At 43.5% G+C, this 25,964-nt stretch overlaps 1 protein-coding gene across 2 annotated transcripts in view; it reads left to right on the forward strand.

Moving 5' to 3' along the window:
* The window catches only part of DCLK2 (doublecortin like kinase 2), a 153,084-nt gene extending 127,421 nt beyond the window's left edge, over positions 1-25,663 (forward strand). For both annotated transcript variants that reach the window (XM_047092192.1, XM_047092191.1), the window contains 8 exons: positions 3,350-3,469; positions 3,712-3,858; positions 10,345-10,478; positions 10,903-10,980; positions 16,768-16,864; positions 17,495-17,575; positions 18,738-18,854; positions 24,143-25,663. In XM_047092192.1, the coding sequence (XP_046948148.1) occupies positions 3,350-3,469; positions 3,712-3,858; positions 10,345-10,478; positions 10,903-10,980; positions 16,768-16,864; positions 17,495-17,575; positions 18,738-18,854; positions 24,143-24,370 (1,002 nt within the window). In that variant the 3' untranslated portion in view covers positions 24,371-25,663. The remainder of the gene's footprint in view (positions 1-3,349; positions 3,470-3,711; positions 3,859-10,344; positions 10,479-10,902; positions 10,981-16,767; positions 16,865-17,494; positions 17,576-18,737; positions 18,855-24,142) is intronic.
* Positions 25,664-25,964: the final 301 nt, after the last annotated feature.

The raw sequence follows: 25,964 nt of genomic DNA on the forward strand, positions 1-25,964 counted from the left end.
TCCTGGCAGGGATTTGGGATTGAGGGGCTGTTGGTAGCAGATGAGGGAAGGGCTTGGGGATTCCTGTCTGACTTGGACAGCCAAGTTCATTCAATAAGACAGAAGGCACAGGAGGAAAGGGCTGCTTTGTGGAGCTGGGGTGGGTGGAGACAAGATGATGAGTCTGGTTTGGGAGAGTTGTTTATTCCCTAATCCATTTCTCTCTCCACCCCCACTCCCCCTTTTATACATTAAAAACCACCACAGCCAAAGATAAGGTGGTATCCTTTGCCAAGTTAGCAGTTTTCTTTGTTATTTACTCTCACTCAGAACCATGGACCACTGCCATGAAATGATTCATATGTAAATTATTTGGAGTTAGAATCCTGAATCACTTAACGTGAATAATGGTAGATGGCTGAATAATGTAAGTTCACTGCAGTTCAAGATAAAAGTGACGTTCATATTGCATTCAGAGATTTTTTTTTCTGACAAATGTAATCTATAGAGTTTACATATTAGAAACAAAGATTACATGTGGGTCGCCTAAGAAATAGGAAGATGACATTTGGAAAGATTTTTATGGACTACTTTTGTTTTGCTTCCGATAATGATTAGTTTAAAAAGTGGATTGTTCCTTCCTAGACAATTTTACAGGCATAGTTCAGAGGTTGGAAGACAAAGGCTGACATCTCCCACATTCCAACAGAAACATTCACTGTGTGCTTAGAATACAAGCCATTGTGGAGGAGAGTACTGAAGCTGAGATAACACACAGTGGTGGAGAAAATGTTGCAGGACCTGCTCAGTGTTTCCAGTGTAACACTGCCGGTGGTCCTGGGGGAGGTTCCGTGATGCAGAAAGTTCCCAAGAAGACTTTCTCTTGAGCCCTTTATTGAAAAAGATAACTTTTGAAAGGTGTAGTCTCCTTAGGTGGTAGACATCTTATTTTAACTCCAGTTTGAGAGAGCTCCTGGGGTACTGGTAATGGGGATTACTTTACATATGTCACTCTAAATTAGCATCACTAACAGAGCCTCTGAATAGAGGTAAATTTACAGACTCTTCCAACTTCAGAGGAGAACTGAAGTGATAGATCCATTTAGCCTGAAAACAAAATGCCTCTTTTACTGCGGTGGTAGTAACTCCTGTCATCTTGGCTTCATGTAGAGTGAATTAAGTGCATTTGCTCGCCTTTGCATGTTCACAAAAGTACATCTAACTCTGCTTGTTAGTGCAATAAAAGACAAGCCTGGCACAGATGATCCAGAGGCCTCTAAGTAAGTGAACAAATGTGGAGGGTTTGCTGAGTCTTTGTTTCTGTGTCCACAAGGAGTTGGCTGAGGGACCAGGGCACTGTCTGCTGCTTTGTGCTGTGGCTCTGTAACTTAGACATAGGAGTTTGGAAACAGGTAGGTGGCCCTGTCCCCAGCCTCCCAGCCATGGTGCGCTAGGGTCTGAGAACCGCCGCTCTTCCCGGAGATTTGGGAGCATTTGCTGAGTCTCAGGCTGGGCATAGACTTCCCACCCCTGCTCATTAAGGGGTATAGATTCTCCTCCCTGCACAAAGTCTAGTGTGATTCTGAGTTACACCGCAACTCAGTGTAATACACCTCTAGTTTCTAGCTTTTCAAGGAATCAAGTATTTTCAGCTTTGCAGCTGTCATTTTCACTTGAAAAATTCTTTTTACTGAAGGATTCCTCTTTAAAAGGTTAGATATTGTGGAGCAGCTGGGTGGCTCAGTGGGTTGAGTGTCCGACTCTTGATCTCAGCTCAGGTCTTGATCTCAGAGTTGTGAGTTCAAGCCCCACCTTGGGCTCTGCACTGTGCATGAAGTCTACTTAAATTAATAATAATAATTAAAAAAAACAAGGTGATGTTGTGTAATGTAGCAGAAAAAAATGTGAGCTTGGATGTCAGAAACCTAGGTTTGCATTTACCTCAAAAGGCTGTTCTAAGGATAAAGTGTTAAGACATTACACAAGTACTTCGCAAAGCGACTGACAAATAGTGACTAGATTCCTAGTAAATGTTGCTTCTTTTCCTACTTCTGTTTAGCATTTGCACTGTCCTTTGCCAACACGGACTGAGTGATTACTTAGACAAGCACGGGGCATTCAGTGCTCAGGAAACGCTCCACATGTGTGGGAGCTAGCACAGATATTCTGTGGATGCTATTCTTTTGTTATAATGTGTACTTCATCTATTGTCAGAATATTTGAGGTGGCTTAGAGTAAAATGATATGTACACATGGATGCATGAAGATAAGACAAGAACCTAAATGATATCTTGACCTAGAGATAATTCTCTTACTGCAGTGGACACTAAATTTGGTTCTGAGATTCATGATAGCAAAGGCAAAAGGGACGATATGAGGGACATACACATATGGGTGTATACATATGTGCGCATGTAGGTAGCAAATGATATCTCTTAAACAGTAAGCTTTAGGTATAAGTTACATTTGAAAACCTAGAATGTGTCAGAGGGCAGTTAGTTAATTTCACAGAGCATATCCTAAATTCAAAGTAATTCATTATTATAGCTACTGAGGATCAACAAATGTGATATTATTGAAATATTTTCATGTCTCATAATAAAGTAGAGCAATAGTTACACATGATTCATGGTTGGTATATTGAGAATAATTCCTTAATGCTGTGGGTAAACATTTTTGCTACAGTTGCTGATCCTGGCTGCATGACTCACAAGGATTGATAAGTAGTATTTTCAGGCAAGTGGTTAGAAATAAAATGAGAACCGTGGTCCCTATGGTACTCTTTTCTGATTTCTGAAATACAAGATAATAAGGAACATCCTTCTGGGGAATGATTCTACATCCAGCCATAGAGGAAAAACTTTTTTTTCCCCCTTTGTAAATTTCAACATGAAACTCAAATTCATATTAGTAATGGTTTAAAAACAACAAAAAATTTAATGCTCAAGTTGTATTCCATACACATGCAAATTTCCTTATATACTTGATCTTAATTTTGAGTGTTACATTCACATTAAAAAAGTGGTTCCATATGAATCACAAAGCACAGTGCTGTGTGCCCAAGCTGACAGTGTCATGACCTCTTAAGGTGTTGAAGAGATAAGAAGGCAGTATGTTTTATGTGCCAGGACAACACCATTGAGCCCTTTCAAGGGACGTTTTGAAGATAATCAGTTCCTTTTTGTTGGTGACAATGACACGTCACACTGACTTGTCCTGTCCCTATGGAAACCAGCTTGGCCAGGGTTTGGTTTTCTTTGCGCCAAGGGGGATGCTTCCCGTCTGCAGACTATGCACCCTCCAGGTTATAGAAATCAGGCAGATGGTTCTGTGGTGTCTGATCCACCTCTCTAACCCCTTCCTTTGACAGGAGCACCTGATTGAGAATGAAGTGTCAATCCTGCGCAGAGTGAAACATCCAAATATCATCATGCTGGTTGAAGAGATGGAAACAGCTACTGAGCTCTTTCTGGTGATGGAATTGGTCAAAGTAAGAGGATGGAGAGATGTCAGGAGATTTCATTGGTGCCAAATCCCAAGACTTAACCATGTTGTTGAAGGACCTCATTGGAAAAAATGATCTCCTACCTTGAAACTTTCATTATTTATCATCATTTTTCATGGCACTTATGTCATTTTTTCATCTGCTCTAGGCTGATGAACCTTCTTTGTTATCTTCACAGGATTGTCACTGTTGACATTTTGCTGTGTTCTTTTTTATGTGTCCATTAGGGTGGGGATCTCTTTGATGCAATTACCTCTTCAACCAAGTACACTGAGAGAGATGGCAGCGCGATGGTGTACAACCTGGCCAACGCCCTCAGGTATCTTCATGGCCTCAGCATTGTGCACAGAGACATCAAGCCAGAGAACCTCTTGGTACGTCATCTCTGCTGTTTTTGTTCCAATTCATACCTCTCTCCCTTTAAAATGACATGATCTCATGCAAACAGTATCATTTCAGAGTCTATACCAATCCTGCAATAAGGGATTGAGAGAATTTAAATGAAGGGACTCAGCATGACTCAAGTTAGTGACCAGTGACCATAAAGCATTAGTGGATTTCTTGAATTGATATGTATTTCTGTATTTATTGTTTATCAGACATTAGAAAACACGTTTCCATTTACGTTTTTTTTTTAAGTTTATTTATTTTGAGAGAGAAAGTGAGAGAAAGAAGGGGGCAGAGAGAGAGGAAGACAGAGAATCCCAAGCAGGCTCCACACTGACAGCACAGACCCTGATGTGGGGCTTGAACCCATGAACTGTGAGATCATGACTTGAGCCAAAACCAAGAGTTGGGTGCTTAATGGACTGAGCTACCCAGGCACCCCACATTTACATCTATGTTTTGATTGATGGTACTGACTAAAGAAAGGTGAGAAGGAAAATTATTTTATGAGGTAAAAATTCTGAAGAATAAATCAGAGAATGAGAAGCTTATAGGAGGCGAAAGTAGAATATGACGGTTTGTTTACATGCAGAACAGAACTTTGGGAATAATTTAGTCCATTTATCTCAGCTTTACAGGTACAGAAATTGAGACTCAGATGTTGATTTTTCTTGTTTACAAGTCTTATTTGTCCCACTGTTCTACAGAAGAAAGTCTGTGGCACTTGGAGGGCCCATAATCTGGTCCCAGTTTACCTTTTTAGTCTCTTCTCCTGTTACCGACCCTTCCCCACCCATCTGGCCAGAGTGACACTCACCTTCATGTCATATTTAGCACACCTCCATGGTGGCCTTAATAAACACAGCTTACTAATTGGGCTAATCTTTGTGTCCACATTGTAGAGGAATTTTAGAGAAGCTGATAAGGGACTTCTTCACACATTCCCCCCAGACACAAACAAGACCATTTTTTTCCCTCTATTTCTACCTTTCAGGGCTGAGTATCATCATCGTTACTGCTTAGGTGAGGTTATCTGAGTATTTTATATCATGATAATACAAGCCCAAGTTTTCCTGTCCTTACTCATTAGACTGAACTTTATCAATACCATTACATATCATTGCTTATTTCCATACTGGTCTACATTTGAAATGCTACCTCTCCTAGCGATGTGACAAATGTATTCATCTTACAAGGCACTGAGCAAAAGGCATGTCCTCTTTGACGTCATTCCTGACTCCCTGGACCGAGTCAGTCATGGCCACCTCTAGTTTTGCTCTGCATGCCCTGATGTGGTGAGTTTATCATGTGCTTGTCTGTCTCCTTCTGTAGGTAAGCACCATTAAGGGCAAGGTATGTATCTTAATTATTTTTATGTCGTCAGTGCCTTGGACAGTTTCAAGGAAGCACGCTGTGGTGGATGTGGAGTAAATGGTTGTTGACTAACCATTGACAGTCACTTAGCTAGCTAGCAGTGAGCACTCACTCAAACACAGGTCTTTATAACTTGTCTCATACTTGTACTATACAAATAATTGTGGAAAGGAATATGCATTGATGTTTAGGATTTAAGGCCATCCTGAGGGCTTTCTGCTAATCCAGTGTATCCGTTTTCCCCTTTTGGTAATATCATTTGATGATTTCTGAGTATCCATTTAAAAGTATATGAGCTTTTTCCTTCCTGTCTTCTGCCTTGAGGAATTGTGTTCCATGTCTAGATTTTCCTCTTAGGAAAATAAATATCCCTTCTCTATAAAACAGGATGTATGATGGACTTTGTTTTACGATCTCTAAGGAGGACTGGGCCTCAGGATAGAAGTGAGAATGTGGTGTTCTCCCCTCAAAACAGTCTTCTCACCTGTTACAGGCCCAGGGTCCTCCACCAGGTGACGAAGGTTGGCCAGGGGCTTCACAAGCAACGGTGACAGGGCTTTCTCTGGCAGCGGCCAGACATAAATGCCATGGTATTAATGAGGATGCCTCCTTTATTTCTCCCTTCTGTCCATGGCCTACCTCACGCTGGTGGCTGCATGTACTGATGTTTTCTGAAAATACAGACCTGCAGGTCTCTAGGGACAATCGGTTTCTGTGGCACCAGCCCATTCTGTAGCTTTGAATGTCGAGGCCCTGTGAGGGAGGCAACTGAGGCATTAGTGAACTTGCCTGTAAACCAGGGAATGTGCATTTCCCAGCTCATTGATTCCACTCTCCCCTCCCATGTCTTCTCTCATTTATTCACAATGTGTATACCATCTCAGAATCTGATACCTTATCCTTTTATCACGCATCAAAGGAAGAGAATATGATGGAGATGGGTGTCTCCAAGATGATGTGTCTCAGAATATAACCAAGAAATTGGAATCAACTTTGTTGTCTAGTCTCACTTGGCCCTAGATGAGTCTTCGCCCCTCTTCAAGACCTGCACCAGCCCCAGTGTGCTACCCAAAAGGGAAGGGAAGGAGGATATCTGGATGAGGCTAATGTGTGCTCTAAAAGGGTCAGGCTTTGGAAACCTTACCTGCACATATCTAAGTAAAATATGTACCTGCCATTGAAAATTGAACTTGACCACTCTGCAGATTCTAGATTGAGTCAGCAGGTCACAATTGCCCTAGGATGAGAAAGTGCCATTGAGGCACTAGAAGTAAGTACACAGAGTGACCATCGGCCTCTCCCTACTCTAAAAATGGATTCTGTTTTTAAACAGCAGAGCATTCAGACATCTGATTTGCATCCCCTTCTCTGGTAGCGGTGTCATAATTTAAAACCCTGCCAGCAGAGATGTATGGGTCGGCGTGTCAGGGAGCACTGGGGTGGCCATTAATGCTGTGAGTTACAGCCTGGTGGTGCCCTGTCAGACTTAACTATGAGAGACCAGTGATAAATTCCGCTTTTCCGGGAGTTCTGGGGACCGAGGAGAGAAGAGAGTTGGTTTCTCCTATTTGAAGCCCTTCTAAATCATTATGTTGACATTTTATTTAGAGAACGTGCAGCGTTTACTCCGTATGTGGGATCTACATTCCTCACATTTTTAACTTTTGCATTCTGAGCGCAACTTTTGACAGAGCATCTCTCAGCTTGTGGTGGGGCATTTGAACACCACAGGGCTAGAATTCTCACAGTTGTGATTGCTTAAATTCACTCAGAATCTGCGTAGGGGTGCAGGCTGCAGCCGGGGTTCTGCCAGGCCTACTCTCACTTTCAGACACAGAATCTGTTGCAGGATGGTGTAGTGGGATGGTAATGGTTTTGGTTGGAATCCCCACTTGGTAGCTACTGGTAACTTGAGTTCTCTATGCCTCAGTTTCCTCATCTGAAAAACACGGGTAACAGTTATTTTCCTAATCACCCAGGGGGGTGACTCTGAGGTCCAGTGAGATAATGTGTGGGAAAATATTGGCATCTCTGGAGTTCTGTGAGGATGTCAGTAACTGGGGAGAGAACTAAGCACACTGCCAGAACAGAAGGCCTTTCTCTGGGGTCCCTATGCATTTGTCCACCTCTTTTTTAAAACCATTCTCTGAAAGGAAGGCCATATGTGTTTATATGTCAGCGTCATTCTCTTAAAGCTATGTACAAATGTGTGTCTATATGTGTAGATTTATAGATATTTTTTCCTGCTTTGAAGAGAATCTCCAGCTAATATTTGAAATTTACTCATATTATCTTTCACCTATTTGCCTCTGTGTCAAGTATTGGGGAGAAATGAATCAGATGAAATATTTTTCAGGCTTGTCTGCTCCTTATGACACTTCTCTTTAGATGTTTAGCTGAGGATAGGATGCCAGTTGCCCAGACATAATTCAGTGATTATAAACTGTTCAGTACCTTTCTGTTTATGCTTCTGCATCTGACTCTGAATTCCTTATAGGGGATATGAGAAATGGGGCTTCAGGGACTTCTGAGTGTCTACAGCAACCCTCAAGTACCCATAGGCATTCCTAAATCGCATGTCGAAAGTAAACACTGTTTTTCAAAAAAATGTACCTAATGAGTGTATTTTAAATTTGCAAAAACAAAATAACAATGACATTAATAAAACTTTTTTTTTTTACTTTCATGATATAGACATTTAAAATTATAATGTTGCTTAGAATGTTCTTATCACTGCAATTACTTAGGGAATTTCTGAAGTCTGGGTTTCAGTAAATGCATCATAAATTCTAACTGTAATTCTCTATATCAGATTGTTCTCGTTAATGTTTACATTAAACTTAATGGATGGAAGGTCGTCCTTAGACCCTGGCATGACTGAGAACTTGGTTTCTGTTGCTTTAGGCTAAATCATTAGTAGCTTTGAATATGCCTCTGCTGAGTTGTGGCTGACTCAGAATGATAAATATCCGTGAGCCTCACCATTACTCCCATGAAACTTGAAAGTCATAAAGATGTATGCTGGGGATGTATACTTAGTACATAAATGTGGAAGCAGTTATTAAACACTATGGTGAAAAACATTCTTCTTTCACTGATGAGGGCATCACAGGTAAGGAAGGTATTTAAGTGCCATGCTTTTTAAATGCCTGTACAGATTGGGTATTGCTGACAAGGGGGAGCCCTGACGTGCTTGATGCTTTTTAATGATGTCTATATAAATCACTCCCCCTCATTGAGTATCAGATTAATGGACAATGTTGTTAACATGCTTATCTTGAAAAAACATAATTTTCTAAATTTTTCATCCTTTAGTGAGTAAGCGGCTTGGGTGAGAATCTGGCTCAGTTCATAGTAATATGTGAGGAAAAACAAACTAAATAGGACTAAAATATAAAAATAGAGAAAGACATTACATTAGTAAAGATTAGTTCTCTGCAGTTGCTCTTCTCTGAAATTCACTGTTTTCAGAATGGACATCCAAGAGATGAATAGGTTAAAGATTACATAGTTAAATCTAAAAACCATCTACTTAGAATGTGACTCTCAGACTTTTATCCCCAAAGGAGAATTTGCTTATGTATAAAATTTCCTGATTATAGAACCAACACATGTTCATTGTAAATGTTTTAGAAACCAGTGAAAAGTATAAAGAACAAAGCTGAAGTAATCTTTGGTGTTACCACCTAGAAATAAACTGAACATTTGGGTGTGTTGTACTGAATATATAATTTTGAATGTTCTTTTTATGTAATATAGTGAATATTTTCCATAGGATTAGTACTTATTTGAAATGTGCTTATTAGTGACTGTATAGTATTTTATCATAGGAATGTTCCATGATTTATGAAGTCATTGTCCTGTTAGCCATTTATGTTCCTTCCAGTTTTTAAAAACATAGATAAATTCTGAGATTAGTGGCTTTGTGTGTAACCTTTGGGTTCATCTGTATTCCCTTAGGATTGGTTCTTAGAAGTAGATTTACTGGATCAAGGCTTATAAATAATTTAAAGAAATTTACATGTTGCTGAAATGTTTTCTAAGAAGATTGCTTCCGTTTAAGCAAAAAGCACGCACGTCTTCACCAGCATTGTTAAACTGTTTCCAGTATAATTAGTTGATTTCATCAGCCAGTCCTTCCAGGAAAAGGAAGGAACCTTCACTGAGCCCTGCTCTGAGCTTGGTCTCTTGACACCACCCCTGTGAGTTAGGGACTAGTCTCATCCCACTTCACAGGTGAAGAACATGCACAGGGTGGTTTTTGTAGGTCACTCAACCAGAAAATGGCAGAGGTTATTCAGGCTCAGGCTGTTTGATCCCAAAGTTTACTTTCTTTCCAAACTTCCAAAGTTTTTCATTATGTGATATTTATATTCATCATTGACTGTTCAGAGAACAAGTCTTGATTTTATTTTCTAAACATGACTGAGATTAAAGTCATGGTGCAGGTAATAGACTCTCCCACCCTCCACCTTCCCAGGAGGAGTGTGGAGGACACAGTCCAGGAGGGTTAACTCCAAGACAGTTAATAAACACCATTTCGGAGTCTCTCAAATACTTCACACTCAGTGAGGATGTAGTCAAGTTCCGTTTCCTGCTGTCTAGGCCACACTGGGTAAGCAGCTACCTACACCCCTAACTGCCGTGGCAGCATGCACACATATGCATTATACTCCTAGATAAGGAACTTTTTAAAAAAGTTATTTATTTATTTTGACAGAGAGAGAGAGAAAGAATCCCAAGCAAGCTCCGTACTGTCTGCACAGAGCCCAACACAGGGCTCAAAATCACGAACCATGAGATCATGCTCTGAGCTGAAGTTGGACACTTAACCAACTGAGCCATCCAGATGCCCCAAGATAAGGAACTTTTTACATAGATGGAAGATACTGTCTTCTGTATTTCACACAATCATGCAAAATGTCTAAAGAAAACTTAGAACTTTAGAGCATCAGAAGTAAACAATGGTATTATCAACAAGGAGAGATTTTTTTTTTTTAAATCTATTAATCAATGTTGTTTCTATCTAGTTCCAAGGGCCCCTTTGGAATCATTGAGAAAAGAAACTACTTCTGATTATTGGCTGGTTTCTGTTCCAGGTGTGTGAATATCCTGATGGAACCAAGTCCTTGAAGCTGGGAGACTTTGGTCTGGCCACTGTGGTGGAAGGCCCTTTATACACAGTCTGTGGCACACCAACTTATGTGGCACCAGAAATAATTGCTGAAACCGGGTAAGACTCCTGGTGGCTTTGGTTAGTACTTGAACTTTGGTGGAAAAAGGTATGTTTTGCTGCTCGGGCTGCTGTGTATTCACACTCCTCCTGGGAAGGTGGAGGGTGGGAGAGTCTATTACCTGCACCATGACTTTAATCTCAGGAACTGAGGTGTGTGCTTCTGTGTCCAGGAGCTCTAGGCCTGGACTTTTGTCCCAGGGCCAGTCTTGGAAATATGGCAACAGTTCCCAATATTGTGGTTAGCTCCGGAGAAGAGTAGATGTCCCTGTCCAAAGGGCAGTTAATTCCTTTGTGTGAAATGAGTGGTTTGACACTGAGGAAGCCCTTCGTCATAACAAACAAAGGCAACTACTCCAGTAATTTGGAGGGTTCCTGGGAGTAATATCATTATTTCTTCCCTCCACCCACTTTGTTTTCTCAGCTATGGCCTGAAAGTGGATATTTGGGCGGCAGGCGTGATCACATACATACTTCTCTGTGGATTCCCTCCATTCCGAAGGTCAGTGGCTCTTTGAGTAACAATATCTGAATTGTAAACTCTCCCTTTGGTCAGGAAGCAGGCATTCTCATCCTGGCAATCAGGACCAGAATCTGGTCAATAAAAATGTCAGTTAAGGAGTGCCTGGGTGGCTCAGTTGGTCGGGCAGCCGACTTCAGCTCAGGTCATGAACTTTAAAAAAAAAAAAAAAAAAAATTAAAAAAAAATGTCAGTTAAAAATTATATAAACATACCTTTTACTTTTTTTCTTAATTTACAACCTATTAATGGATATTCCTTGACCACACTTCTGATGTGAGGTCAAGGCCTTTGTTTGGTATGTGGTCCTCTGAATTTCTTGTCACTCTTCTGTAAAACACACCAAATCATCCAATGTGTACAATATCCATTCTCAATCTTTTTCAAGTGGAGTGAGATTTAAAGATCTTTATGAAGCAGTCTGATCCTTCTAGGTAAACAAACCTTTTCCCGTTTTTTTTTTTGTTCCAATTTTTTTAATGTTTATTTTTGAGAGCGAGCGAGCAAGCAGAAGTCGGGAGGGGCAGAGAGAGAGGAAGACAGAATCTGAAGCTGACTCCAGGCTCTGCGCTGTCAGCACAGAGCCCAACACGGGGCTCGAACACATGAACTGTGAGATCATGACCTGAGCCGAAGTTGGACACTTAACTGACTGAGCCACTGACGCGCCTCCTTTTCCAGTTCTTAATAGTCATTTCTCCTATTTAATTTGACAGCAGGGTTTTTTTTTTTTTAACAACTCACCTTCCAAAGCTTTCAACCTAGTTCTCATAGAAACAGTGAACTCTTTCTTTTTAAATTATTCTATCTGTTCACATAATATTTCACATAATATTTAATGAAATTTAAATTAATTCTATATGTTCACATAATATTACAAATACTTTCAGCATAAATAGGCCTGGGAACAAATAGAGACTGATTCTTGGTAATCACATATCTCACCTGGGGCGGTGGGGGGCAGAGGTGGCCACACACAGGTGTCAGAATGTGTGACAGCGGGCATAGAGCATACCCAGTACCCCAGTACTGTGAACATGAGAGAGTGCAGGGCTTTGGCCACAGGGCCTCTTTTGATCTGTCCCATCTCCCTCTTTGGAGCAAATGAATGACTTGGGAATAGAAGTTCATCTAATGATGCAACTTGGATTTTCTTACGTATCTTCTTGAGCTCTCTTTTCACTTTAATCTCTGTTATTGTTCATTTTACAACTACTGTTGAGTAGCTACTGTGTGCCAGGCACTATTCTAGGTGTCAGGGATCAAATGTAAAGCATATTCTCTGATGTCTTATTTATGGTGTTGTACTTCATCAGTAAGTTCAATACATTTAATTTGCTGCCTCTCCCCCAACATTTTATTATAAAGCTTTCAAACCTACAAAAAAGTTGAAAGATATATCTTTTTTAAATGATAATTTTCAATTGATTTGAACAAGTTTTCTTTTTACTGACATTACAGTAAACATAAGAGTGACACAGAGATGTCAGTTTCTACTTTTGAGAGCCTTATGGTGTAAAGACACCCATCACCAGAATATTGATCAAGAAGAATAAATTGAGTATGAGGGTATGCTTATTTCAGGGCTGGAAATCACAAAGGTTAAGTGAAAGGTAGAGCATTTGAGTGGGAACTTGTCCTTGTGGCTAGGATTGGGTTTCTGCAGTGGGAAGCTCTTGCCATCTGGCCGTTAAATCATGGTCTTCCTTCAAAGCCATTGCTTAGGTGGGTTACACAGACTATAGGATTACTGCACTATTGGCCAGCTTTTGCTGAACAGTTAACTACTCCAAAGGTTAGAGCTGTCAGTTCTTTGGATTTATTGGGCAGTTCTTCTGATCTGGGCTGGCTAATTGGGACTTGATGGTTTAGTGTGGCATCACTCACACGCCTGGTAGTTCGCTCAGGGTCAGCTGGGACAACAGATAAGACTTGGTCAAGTGCCTTTCAGCATTCAATGGGCTAACCTTGGTTTCACATGATGGTGGATACAGGATCCCCAAAAGCAGCCAGAGAGGGCAAGTTCCTTTGCTCAACCACTTTCCAAGTGTCCACTTGACACACATTTGCTGATTGATGTCCCATTGACCAAATGAAGTCAAATAGAGTAAATGTGAGAGAAGATTAAGCAGGTATGTACATGGAGTGGAATAATTTGTGGTCATTTTTACGGTTCCATTGTGTTCTGGCTGGTTTTAGTGATGATTTGTTTGGGGAACTAGTTAAGTGAAGGGGGTAGTTTTGTTGCCAAGTGATCATGGGGCCTGTTATAGCAGAGTTTCCATCCTTGGTTAACCCAAGTTGAGATCAGTTGGAAAGGGGTTATCAGGGATCAGTTTAGAGGAATGTGTGCTCACAACTCCCTCTAGTGTTTCCACATGCCAGTGCAGTCTGTGGGTTTGTTACTTGATTTTGCTTTTTGCTTTTAACCAAAAGCGAGACTGAGACTCAGATTGAACAGTATGTATCTATTGTGACTTGTTTCTCACTGCATGGCAGCTTCTTTGTGGGAACTGGAGGTAAGTATGTGGCTAATTAAAAGCAATAAAGCTACCTTTTGAAAGCTGTTGACTTATATGTTATATTCAGAAGCTGGTCCTACAACCACCGTATTAGTTATTGCCTAAGCAAGTCTGATCTTGGGGCCACTGACAAAACGTAATATTTGCATGATAATTTTGTTTTTCTGAAACATGCACTTATACCTCCCATAAGCTAAATGTTTAAACATCATTTTGTGAGGTAGCTTACAACATTTTCAAGTTACCTCATCAGATAACTGTTTAACAACTTGGCATTGAAAAGAAGGAATGTGCTCAAACTCCTGTTGTTTTCCAGGTTTTTCTTAATGTACATTTTTAAACTTACAGCACCTTGATCCATGAGCTGTATTGTTTTAAGATTTTAAAGTGCCCTGAACATCTCAGCCCAATTGTGGAAGTATAAATGTGTAAATAAGTCCAGTGTAGATTTAATCAGAGTGGCTTTTACTACGTGACTACTTAGACGGATAAATTAGCTTTCTGTTCTTCTACTGAGGGAAGCTTGAAATGCTCAAAGTGCTTGCAGTTCACAGCATGGATCCTTTAGGTGACTTCTTATTGCTGGGACCCCCTAGGCTTTTGTTTGTTGACTCAGACTATTTTGCCAAGAACCTAAATAACTTGCTGCAGTTACACTTCCAACTTTTTAGCTGTTTATGAACAAAATAAAAGTCCTGTATGTTAACAAAATATAAGCTATTTGCTATTCCAGGAAAAAAAAAAAGAAGATGAGTAATAGAGAGGGGTGGCTAAAAGCAACGGTTCTGGAAATGGGTGATTTTTAACATCTTTTTCTAACATTTTCTCCTGGAGAGTTTAGCTGAGTTCAGTCAGTAGGGAAATAACAGTGAAAAAGAAAACATCAGACAACCTAGAAAGAGTTTGTGCAGGCTCATAGAAAAACACTTTCCAGGAGGGCAGTGGGAATCGCTTGCCTTACCTGGTTGTCTGGCCTGACTTTTGCTACTCATTCGATGTGCCTCTTGACCCAGACTTCATGAACTGGCAGATGTCAATTCAGCTGGGCTTGTTGAGATGTCCTGAGTATTCACAAAAGCCCACAGACTCTGCAGGCCTACCTTGGAGATGTTGTGAGAGTGGTTCCAGACCACCGCAATAAAGCAAATACCACAGTAAAAGCAAATCCAATGAATTTTTTGGTTTCCCAGTACAAATAAAGTTATGTTCACACTGTACTGTAGTCTGTTAAGCGTGCAGCAGCATTATGTCTAAAAAAACAATGTGCGTACGTTAATTAAGAAATGCTTTACTAAAAAAAAAAAAAAAATAGTAGAGGTCCCTGGCTGGCTCAGTTAGTGGGGCATGGGACTCTTGATCTCAGGGGTGTGAGTTCGAGCCCCAGGCTGGGCATGGAGCCTACTTAAAAATAATAATTAATAATAATAACAGTAAAATAAAAAGTACTTTATTGCTAAAAAATGCTAACCGTCATTTGAGCTTTAGTGAGTTGTAATCAAGGATCACAAATCACCATAACTAACAGATTAATGATGAAACAGTTTGAAATATTGCGAGAATTACCAAAATGTAACAGATGCAAAGTGAGCAGGTGCTGTTGGAAAATGGTACTGATGGACATGCTCCCTGCAGCATTGCCACAAACCTTCACCTTGTAAAAAAAGAGTACAATTATCTGCAAAGTACAGTAAAGGGAAGCAGAAATAAAACGAAGTTTGCCTGTCCTCTTTTTCATTAAAGGTGTAGGGTAGTCACATCACACAGCCCCAGAATTTGTCCCTAGGCACTGCCCCAAATGACCTGTTTCTGTGGATACCACACTTGCTCACTGTGGGAGAGCAGTTAGCATGACTAGGCTTACGTCTAGAAGGCCGGGTGGGGTCTCATGTGAGTCTGCCCAGCAGGTTGCCCTGTTGGCAACTCCAAGGCAGATGGTGCACACTGAGACTGGACTTCCACTCCTGGATTTTCATCTTGACTCCAGCGGCTTACCCTGAGGTTTCCACTAGGGCTTTGTAATGAGTGGCCTAGAAGGCTAATGATTTTGTTTTCGCTCAGCCGTTGATGCACCCACCAAGTAAGGGGGAGGCGGGGCTCTGTGGCTGTGGCTCTGTGTTCCAGGAGACGGTGACATCCAGCTTCCTGAATGTTTCCCAGCAGTGTTTTTACGTTTCTGTGTACCTTGCCTCAAAAGTCAAGGCATTATGTTTCAGTAGGCACCAGCTGTATGTGCAGGAGCACCTCTGAGGGTAGCACAGTTAGGTACGGGCTGAGGAAGGATGCCCACCCTGGGAGGGCAGCAACATCACTTCACCTCAGTCTGTGTGGTTCTAGTCGCTCTTCTTGGATGGGCTCTTTTTTTTTTTTTTTTTTTTGCAGATTGAGCTTAAGTGAAAGTCAAGTTCCAATGGGGAGCTAATTATGTCATGAATATTTTATCCAGATTCTGGACTCCTTATGACTCTTTCATATCTTGGCTTGTTTCACTGCTCTTGGCTCTTTTATTGGAAAAGTAGAAAGAGGAAGGGCAAGGAGAGCTGACTCAGGTTTGTTACTTTTCCACTCTGATCGCCATGAGAGATTAAGTGAGGGCAGATGCCGAGATTGTTTTTTTCTGAAATGAGGATTTACGTCATTTGTGGATTCCATATTTTTCTTGAGTCCTTTTTTTCTTTGGCAGAATATATACATTACCTTTTAACCATTTTTAAATTTACAATTTTTTTTAACATTTACTTATTTTTGAGGGACAGAAACAGTGCAAGTGGGGAGAAGGGCAGAGGGAGACACAGAATCTGAAGCAGGCTCCAGGCTCTGAGCTGCCTGGGCAGGGCCCAATACGGGGGCTTGAACTCACTAACTGTGAGATCATGACCTAAGCCAAAATCGGAAGCTTAACGGACTGAGCCACCCAGGTGCCCCTAAATGTACAGTTTTAATGGCATGAAGTACATTCATAGTATTGTGCAGCCATCACCACCATCCGTCTCCAGAATTACTGCCTTTTCTCAAGCTGAAACAAGTTTCTTGAACCTTGTGTCCTCTCTTTCCCTGATACCCAGGCCTATGGATATGTTCTTTAGCTCATCATCTAAAAGGAAAAAAAATGTGTCATAACAAATACAATTGAGATATGAAATGCCCAAGCCAAGAGACTGGACTCCTCACCCCATTCTTCCTGTGAGCATTTTGTTGAAAACTGTATGGTAACTTTGATTTTTCTTCTATTTCTTTGTCACTGACTTAGTGAGAACAATCTCCAGGAAGATCTCTTTGACCAGATCTTGGCTGGGAAGCTGGAGTTTCCAGCCCCCTACTGGGATAACATCACAGACTCAGCAAAGGTACCCATCTGGGTTTGTTTCCATGGGTTATGTTGTGTCAAGGGGCCCTCGTCTGCCGTGTGAGGCTGTTGCAGCTCTTGGAATTGAGCTCCAGGTCTGGCTTGACTTTTAATGTGTTTCTTCTTTAAGTTCATCCCACAGTATAGTCTCTGGAACTCGTAGGCACATTCTGAAGCTGGACTGGCTGTCTTCCCAATTTGCCCCTGCCACCCTCCTGCGTTCCTCTAAGCCCTAAACATGCGTTCTTTCATTTATTTAAGAAATATGTATTGGACACCCATCAGAATGTGGGAATGAGACATACTGACTTGCCAAAAGGAACAATACTGCAGTTTTTACACTGCGGAATGATGATAATAACCAGAACTCTTAGGAGAGAACATCTTGGTTTAATGTAGACCCAGGAGAGACCTTCTCTTCTCTCACACTGGTGCTGCCCTGAGGCAGCCGTGTCTGTGTGATTGCCTGGTAGGGCAGTAGGAATGTAGGTGATAATAGCTTCTAAGGTGAAATGGCTGAGCAGCTGTGTTGGCTGGTTCTTTGAAGTACTTAGTGCAAGCTCAGATATCTGTGTTTATGCTGGAAGTCCCCCACCTCGCCTCCTCTATACTCTTCTTTATTTCGTTCCAGGAATTAATCAGTCAAATGCTTCAGGTAAACGTTGAAGCTCGGTGTACCGCGGGAGAAATCCTGAGCCACCCCTGGGTGTCAGTAAGTACCCACGTTCTCGGGGAAGGAACATCTGTAAGTTCCGTGACCACCAGCCTGCTTCTTCACCGTGGCTTTTGCACATGCAGAGCTCTGCATCCAAGTTCCATGGCAGATGAAATGTCTGTTTTCTCTCATGAGCAAGTAGCATGAAGGTAGCTCTCTGGGAGAAGGCACTTGGCATGAGGATCTCGGAGTATTTGATCCTGCTCTGTGAGTGACCTGGGCAAGTCACTGTCCCTTTCTGGACCTCACTTTCCTCATCTACAAAATGAAAGGATTGGTTGGGATGCGCTCTCAGGAGCCTTTCAGCTTTTGCCTTCTATACTTACGGGATTTGAGAGTTTTCAGGATTTGCCCAGAGATGAGCATGTTTCAGACGCTGATCCCCATGTCTTTATGGCACATGGTTGTAGGAGATCTCCTGCTGAGAGTAAGGAGGCTGAGACATAGTCCCTTCTGGAGCCTAGTAGAGGGGGTGTGACGTTGACCAGAGTTCGTCTGGGCTTGGTGGTACCTCTGGGTTTAGGGTAAATGTGATCCATTAAGTGGTGCTGGTGGGAGAGTTTGCATTTACCTTATTCCCAAAGACTCCATGAGAGTGAGGTTAGTGTACTTAGCCATGGGCTTTTGCCTACTTGTGGGGGAGTGGTGGCTCCCTGCACCCCTCCACTATCTCTGCAGGGTCCCACACATCCTGACATGAGGGTTCAGCCTCTCTGGATCCTGCCAAGTGACTTAGGTCTTGGACCAAGTAGCTGAGATGCCACATTTCTTTATGAGCGATAAAGACTAACAACTGAGTGAATTCTTGATAAAAATAATAAACTCTTCATTAATTTTGGTGTTTCCATGGGAGGGATCTGTACTAAACTCTGTGGGATTTGTGCTTGGGGACAGAGTCTTAGAAGCCTGAAGAGTGTCTTCCTTCGTGTTCTCAGAGACTGGTGCTCTCTACTTGGCCTGATTGAGGCTTAAGGAGCAAAGGGAATGGCTTGGGGTCTTCCTGAGGACATAGGACTGCTAAACGGCAGTAATTGTTCCCCTAACCTTGTGGTGAAAATCAGTCCTGTTAGGAAGAGATGGTGGGGTGAGGGTGACTATTCAGGAAAAGCCAATGTAGACCTGAGAATCTGAAACCATTGTATTTGATTCTTTTCTGTAGGATGATGCCTCCCAGGAGAATAATATGCAAGCTGAAGTAACAGGTAAACTCAAACAGCACTTTAATAATGCGCTCCCCAAACAGAACAGCACCACCACCGGGGTCTCGGTTATCATGGTAAGTGGAAGGCACTCTGTTCTGCCCTTGGAAAGCTGAAGTGTCGGGCCTGACTGCTCGGTGGACTTTGAGTCTTTAGAAGTGAATAGCCGAGGTTCCCTCACATGGAAGTCTGCACCTTCCATGTTCCTCTTTGCTTTTCAAGATTGGCTTGGCACGTGGAGTGCACCCATCTGGCCGACTCCCAGGCCTTGAGTTCTGGGGTAGGGGGCTGTGCAGGTACCAGCAAGGCCAGCCTGATGGGTCCCGGCACCAAGGGGCTCCTTCTCCCGGGCTCGGTGCCCTCCCTGGCAGCTGCTTCTGCTCTCCTCTCTGTTTCTCATCTGGAGAGGGCCTCCCAAGCCTGGCTGGGATTTACAGCCTAAGGAAGGAACTCCCTGCCTATTCAAGGCTTCACAAACACACTGTGTGAGGTATGAATTATTCTTTGAGACCAGGGGTAAGAAACCGCTAAAGTTAAACAAATTCCTTTAAAAAATTAGTGTTTTGTGGCTTTTAAAAGTACAGAACAATGTAAAAAATACATATTTGTGTTTTTGTTTTCAGGGTTAGAAAGATTTTGAGATGTCAGTAACAATGATCCCCATAATTTTTTTTAGGTCTTTCTTCTTTCAAAATGATTGTAGGGGAATTTATCTAAATGCATAAACACAACAAATAAACAGTGGCATTACAGTAAGGAAAGAAACGTTAAGGTAAATTTAGCAAAAGAGAAAATAAAGGCAGAAAGAATAAAATTGAACTAGAAGTGCAGTTAGCTCACTCAACACCGGCTGTCCTGGCCTGAGTCCCTGCTGAAGTCGGGCCTGAAGCCCAGCAGTGAGTATGTCCCCTCCTGTTGTGGCACCAACACTGGGGGCCATGACCTCTGTTCTGCCCATACCGCTCACACGATCTGGGAGCAGGTGAGGGGTTGCCTTCTCCAGGACCTGGGGTGGCTTTGGAATCAGACTTTCTAAGGGGACAGGTGCCTGAGTTGTTAGCGGCTTGGCCACCCCTGACAGCCCCCTGGGAACCTGACAGCCAGTGATGGGCTGTCTCTACATTTCCAGCTTTCTTATCTCAGGACAAGCATTTCACCCTCTGGAAAGGTTCAACTTGTTTTCTACCCAACTAGAAGGAAAGCGGTTGCTTACTCTCTGGCACATTGTAGTCTAGGAACCTTTACTCAAGAAGATTCTGGGTCCATATAGAAGCTGGAAGGAAACCCTTCCCCGCCCCCCACCCCCACCCCCACCACGGAGAATACAGAACACTGTGGTATGTTTTGTTGGGTATCCACCACCTTAGCCCCACTAATGGTCTGCCATTCCCCTTTCTCCCCCTGGAGCGGCTGCATTTACCTGGAAGCCCTCTGTATGTCCTCGGAACTCCTTTACTCCTTCCCTGCTAGAAAGCGTGCTCTCACACTGCTTCCCTCCCCCAGACAAGGCCTGAGCTTGCAGACTCGGTCTTTTGACATGTTGCAGGACATTGGGGTGCTCTGTGCCAAAGTAATGAGGAGGCCTCTTGAGTTGTGGTTTTCCTAACATTTTAGCAGCGTTCTGCTGAAAGCCCGGGAAAGTCAGAGTTGTCACAGAGTTACAGCTTAAACACTTTGAAAAGAACCATCTTGATTGACTCAACAGCATGAGAACATTTTTAAGCGATTCACCTACAAGAGCAGGCACTGATGGATGGGACGGATGGCAAATTACAGACTGGTCACTTGGACACCATAAGGCTTCTGCAAAATGTAGAGGAAATAAAACATAGAAAATTGGCACACTTGACACATAATGAAGAATCTTAAGAGTGTTTTTTAGGATCAAAATTTAATAGCTAGGTTAATTAAGCTTCAGAGTCTCCTAGAAGAAGGACCTTTAACGGGACTGTGCCCAGGGCTTAGGAGAGTTCTGCCATCATTGCCTGGGTCACCTATGGACTCAGCGCCCACACAGGAATCATGGGCCGACGCCTGTGGCCTGCTAAAGCTCTGGAATGACCCAGCCCTTTACCTTATGGCCCAGTATAGGCTCTGTTCTGGATAATGACATTTAGAGCCTCTCAGAAGCTGTATCTTCCGGCTTACAAATGATAGTTTCCCATTTGCTATGAAGGAGATCAGTAGTCAAATTTCAAGCCCCTTAGCTTTAACTGGATGGTTGTATGAGTGAACAACCTTTATTATATCTGTAATCCCAGTGGTGGTTGTGCAAGTGGTGTTTTTATGTGTGTGTTCAGTTGATTTTGAGCATGTTGGCAGGGTCCCGTCTAACCTCATGTTCCCTACACAACTCTGCAGGTTGTTAGGTCTGAGGAGCTGCTGAGTGGCATTATCACATTCAGTACCTACAGGAGAAATCAGTAAAGCTTGTCTCTGGAGGTACCAATTCTCAATGGCCAAAAAGCTGGCCTGTGAATTCGGGGCTTGTTCCCCAAAGCAGTGGCAAGAAGGCCTCCATGGGGATGCCATGCTAATCCTCACCCAACTGAGGACCTGGCCTGGGGCATGGTTGTGTGGGGGCAGCTGGTGGTGCTTCTGTGTTGTCATCCTCATCACCGCTACTATGTGTCTGTGTGTCCTGCCCTTGGGAACAGTTTTAAGTGTTTTTTTTTTATATTAAGAGCAATTAACCACAAATGACTCTCCCTGGTATTCATACGTTCTCATAAGTAGAGTATGTGAGGGTAACCTCGTTCCCTGCAGATACAAAGAGAAGTGGAAATAATAGTGTATCAGTGCTCTAAGGTCGAATCATCAGATAACTGTCCTGTGACCCATACAACCTTACTGTCTGTTGTCGCTCCTGGCATTCTCTCCGCCTTGGCCCCCCACCCCAAAGTCAGTGCCTGAGGCTCCCATGAGAAAATTACAGGATAGGAATGAAAATAACAGCAAAAGAAAGTAAAGTTGATGCTATTGTCTGCATTTTATTTGACAGTTTGATTTGACAGTTTGAGAGACACTTCAGAGTTTCACTCTTAACCCAGTTGAGACTATGGGGGATCCTGAAGCAGAATTCTGGTATTCAAACATGCTGTGCTTAATCAGAGCAACTTCTAATTTGCAGCCCGTCTTAAATCTGCATGCTTGTCTCAGACTTTCTGACACCAGCGTCCAGCTCTTAGCTTCTTATCGGTGCGGGTCTCCTGTACGTACTGACATCCTTCTCAGCCAGCAAAGCGTACCCTTGGAAAACTTTATCTTAAAACTTTACAGCTTGCCCCACTGCCTGTCATCCCAGATCAAGAGCTGGCGAGTGCATAGCAGGAGGACGCCAGCAGCTCTCCTGCTCAATGCTGTTTTTCACTTGGTGAAAAAGCAACTTTTTGTGAACAACAGCAAAGGACAAGTAACTCTGTGAAGGCTTTTGTTCTCTTTCTCCAGCTACGTGTCCAAAGATACATTTTTATCAGTAAGACAGGTGTGGAGCCTTTGGGATAAGAGAAGAGATTTATATTGGATTAGGGCTTTGGTTTAAGACAGGCCTGTGGTTCTGAATAGCACTTGCATTTTCTTTGACTTGTCACTTGGTATAGTTAAAGGACAGTGCCTCTGCGGGACAGGCTCCTTGTTTATCCCCCAGGGGGCACATCCCAGCCTCAGGGACGAGGCCATCTTGTGGCAGGAAAGGGAATTACGAGAAACCCTCATTTGCTGCATCTTGTAGCCAACTTGAGAAAGGATGAATTCACATGGAGGGTTTTCCCCCTCAGAGGGGATGATGTTTCTTTCAGGGGGAAATTTGGGAATGATTTGGGTTTAATTTGAGATAGACAAAACTGTTTCAGTCATGTTGCTTCTGTTTAAAGTAAGTCTAGTTTCTGTCCCTGCTTTCTCCTGCCTCTCCCGCCGCCTGCATTGCTTCCCTCTGACTAGGTCCAAGGCAATGGTATGTACTAACCGCACCGCAATGCTTTGTTCCGCTGCACACACATGGTCTCCTGACAGGAACAGAAGAGGAGCAATAACTGGGGAGTTACTGTCTCTGCTACCCAGGAGGGGCTCTGTGGTAGAACCAAGTGAATGCTGCCTCTCCCCATTTTCAGAGTGTTCACCGAGGCGTGGCTTGGCCTCCTCTCATACTAGGAACTTGGAAGCTTGTTAAAGAGCAATGCTAAGCTTCTGAGGGGGCTTTGCCACAGTTACCTGCTCCCCAGGTAATTGAAATTGTCCTTGGAAATTGCTGGCTATTCAGCGTGAGCTTGGAAAGGCCTGTGGAGAACCCTGTTTTACAGCTGACACCAAGCCAGCCAGCCACACAAGTCCGTCTTAAAAGGTGCTATTCATTCGTATCTTCTCCAGACCTTTTTTTTTTTTTTTTTTTTTTAAGAAAAGAATCTGTACTACATTTCCCCTCAGGGTAGATTACAAAACACCTCCTGATTGTTGTGCCTTTGAGCTAAAGGTGCCTGAGAACTGAAAGCACATTTGGAAACCCAGTGAGATGACAGCTCGGCTGGGTCTCACTGGACAAGCAAGGAAATGTTCAAAAAGAGTCAGGGGAGGAGAAAAGAAGATTAGGTCTTACCTCCCAGTGTAAGGTCAGAAAAGCAAGGTGATTTCCTCATGTTTGTGGCTGTTTCTGTGCTCCTTGAAGAGCCAAGCAGATTAAAAACTTTAGGGGTGAAGCACCTGGCTGGCTTATTGGGTAGAACACGCGACTCGATCTCAGGGTCATGAGTTCAAGCCCCATGTTGGGCATGGAGCTTACTTAAAAAAACAAACTTGGGGTATAACAAGATAAAACTGTCCAGAAAGACCGGAGAGCAGGTCAGGTGACCCTGCAGGATGTCAAAAGGGGTGCACGATCAGATTGCAGGACTTTTGTAGATTATGCAGACACTTGGGCTGTAAAGGGATTACTTATTTATATGACATGTGAGTAACTTTTCAACGTGTGATGAAGAACTTGCCTTAGAAAAGCTGTCAAAGCCCTAGTGTTCTTGTAGGGTTTGCTCATTGTCACAGGATTCTTCTGGGCTCCAGATCTGGGCATGGGAAGAAGCACTCAGAACTCAGGCAAGCTCAGAGCCAGAAAATAATTGCCTCAGGCTGCCATCCAGGGCCAGCTGACACTGAGCCAGGAGCAGGGGCCAAGTGTGGCTGACCGCCTGGGGGGTTGGGGAGAGGGTATCCTCAGCCGTTGCTTTTCTCTTAGGCTTCTATTGGAAGAGAAGCTCGATGTTATTTCTCCTCTTCTGTTTCTGAGCCCTGTGCATGCTCTTGTGCGCTCCTGTCGTGGTAGCTACGACCCAAGCCCGGGCCGGGCTAATGTGTTGTTTCTCCACTGGTTTCTCCTTAGAACACGGCTCTAGATAAGGAGGGGCAGATTTTCTGCAGCAAGCACTGTCAGGGCAGCAGCCGACCCGGGATGGAGCCGACCTCTCCAGTCCCTCCCTCAGCTGAGGAGCCCCCCGTGTCCGCACCGGCAGACCTGGCCCCCGCCCCTCCACAGTCTCCCACACCCCCTTGTCCTCCTGCTGCCGAAAGCTGCGAGCGGGCAGGGACCTGGCGCCGCCACCGCGACTGACCCCGAGCGGACAGGCTGGAGCCCACTGCGGCTGGAAAGCCCCTCTTGTTGGGCCGCGGCCCTCTCGTTGAAGAGCCTTTCTCTGCTGACTGCTGTTGGGAAGTTTGCTGGCACCTCTGAGGGCTGCCAGGATCCAGGAGCTCGATGCCAGGGATTTGCTTCTTTTCATAATCTGGGCTCTGCCCGCCGGTTCCTGGAGGTGTCCTATGCAGTGTTAGCTGCCGTGACAGATATTCGGAGCGGCTCGTTTTAAATTGTTTTCAGTTCAGTGGACATTTTTGCAGTGTCACCAGGAGAATGTGCAACTTTTATCTGGGATTTAATGCATTTTTATAGAAACACTTTGGATGAATCAAGCTCTCTCCCTATTTAAGTAAACTCGGAGCGTTCCTTTTTTTCTTACGAACAATTTAGAACTGCATTTGTCCCTTCGTGGGTGTCCTGTGAGAGGTGGCGTAGCACCTTCCTCTGCCAAGAGGGTTCGGAGGACTGGCGTTCTGATGGAAGAAGTGAGCACCCGAGAGGACAGTCTGGTCATCGGACACTAATTCAGACTTTGAAAAGTGGTTCCAGGTGCCCGAGGAAGCAGTCCACCGTTAGCCTGGGGCGCTGGGCTCACCTAAGACAACACTGGATATTTATTTGTATACAGACCACGGGGGGATGTCACTTTCTTCCCTAGACAGTGTGCTCTCCCCCAACTCTTCCCACATACGTATTAGGAGACATTAATGGGAGTCGTCCTTTGGGCTTTTTCATGAAAGGCGTGGCGCATGCGGCACCCCCCCCCCCCCCCGGGCCAAGTGGTTTCTTCTCAGCAAGCCGGCTTCTAGCAGAGCACGGTAAACTAGGCATCTGACTAGCCACCGCAGTCTCTTTCATCATCTGCTTGTCATCTGGAGCTCGCCGGAAACAACTGAGGAAACATAGCCCGAGGCACAGTCAGGACCGGGGCAGGAAGGTGCTCCACAAACATCCTCTGTTATTAACCTTCTGGAAGGCTGCTGGCAGTTTTTCCTTTTTTCCCCCACTACCCTGCCCTTTTTAATAATTGTACATAATCAATGTATTTGTTTTACCTGCTCATCTTCTAAACTGGGGGGCCCTGTAGTTCATTCTCATTGTTAGACTTTTGCCTCTTATAAGTGTACCCAACCTGCAATAAACCCTTCTTGAGGAAAAAAGTGATGGGGGTGGGCAAAGGATTGTGTGGTGTTGTTTTGCAAAGGATGTGTGATCAAAGCACACTTCCTTGGCCTAGGTTCCATGTCCTTTTATGAAGTTTTGGGTGAGGAGTGGGGAGGGGGAATGATGCTTGGGAAGAACACATGAAAATGCATCTTGGTCAAAGTGTATTTGCTAACAGGTGCACACACCTGCAACAAAAGCTCAGGAATAAATAGGGATTGTTAATGTATGGCAGAGGAATCTTATGGAGCCAATGGCAGGAAGGTCAGGCTTCACAGGAAATAGGAAGCAGGGCAGCTGTTCCCCAGTCTCCTTCTGTCTGTCACTGTCTCTGACTCCGAGACTGTGCATTCTCCTGTCTCTGCTGCTCTGGGTGCATTTTGGCTCTTGGTTCTGTTCTCTCGTA

The sequence above is a fragment of the Lynx rufus genome, unplaced genomic scaffold (assembly GCF_022079265.1).
Source record: "Lynx rufus isolate CCGP_SWC_20201006 ecotype Redwood Valley unplaced genomic scaffold, mLynRuf1.p SCAF_3, whole genome shotgun sequence".
Taxonomy (NCBI): Eukaryota; Metazoa; Chordata; class Mammalia; order Carnivora; family Felidae; genus Lynx; species Lynx rufus.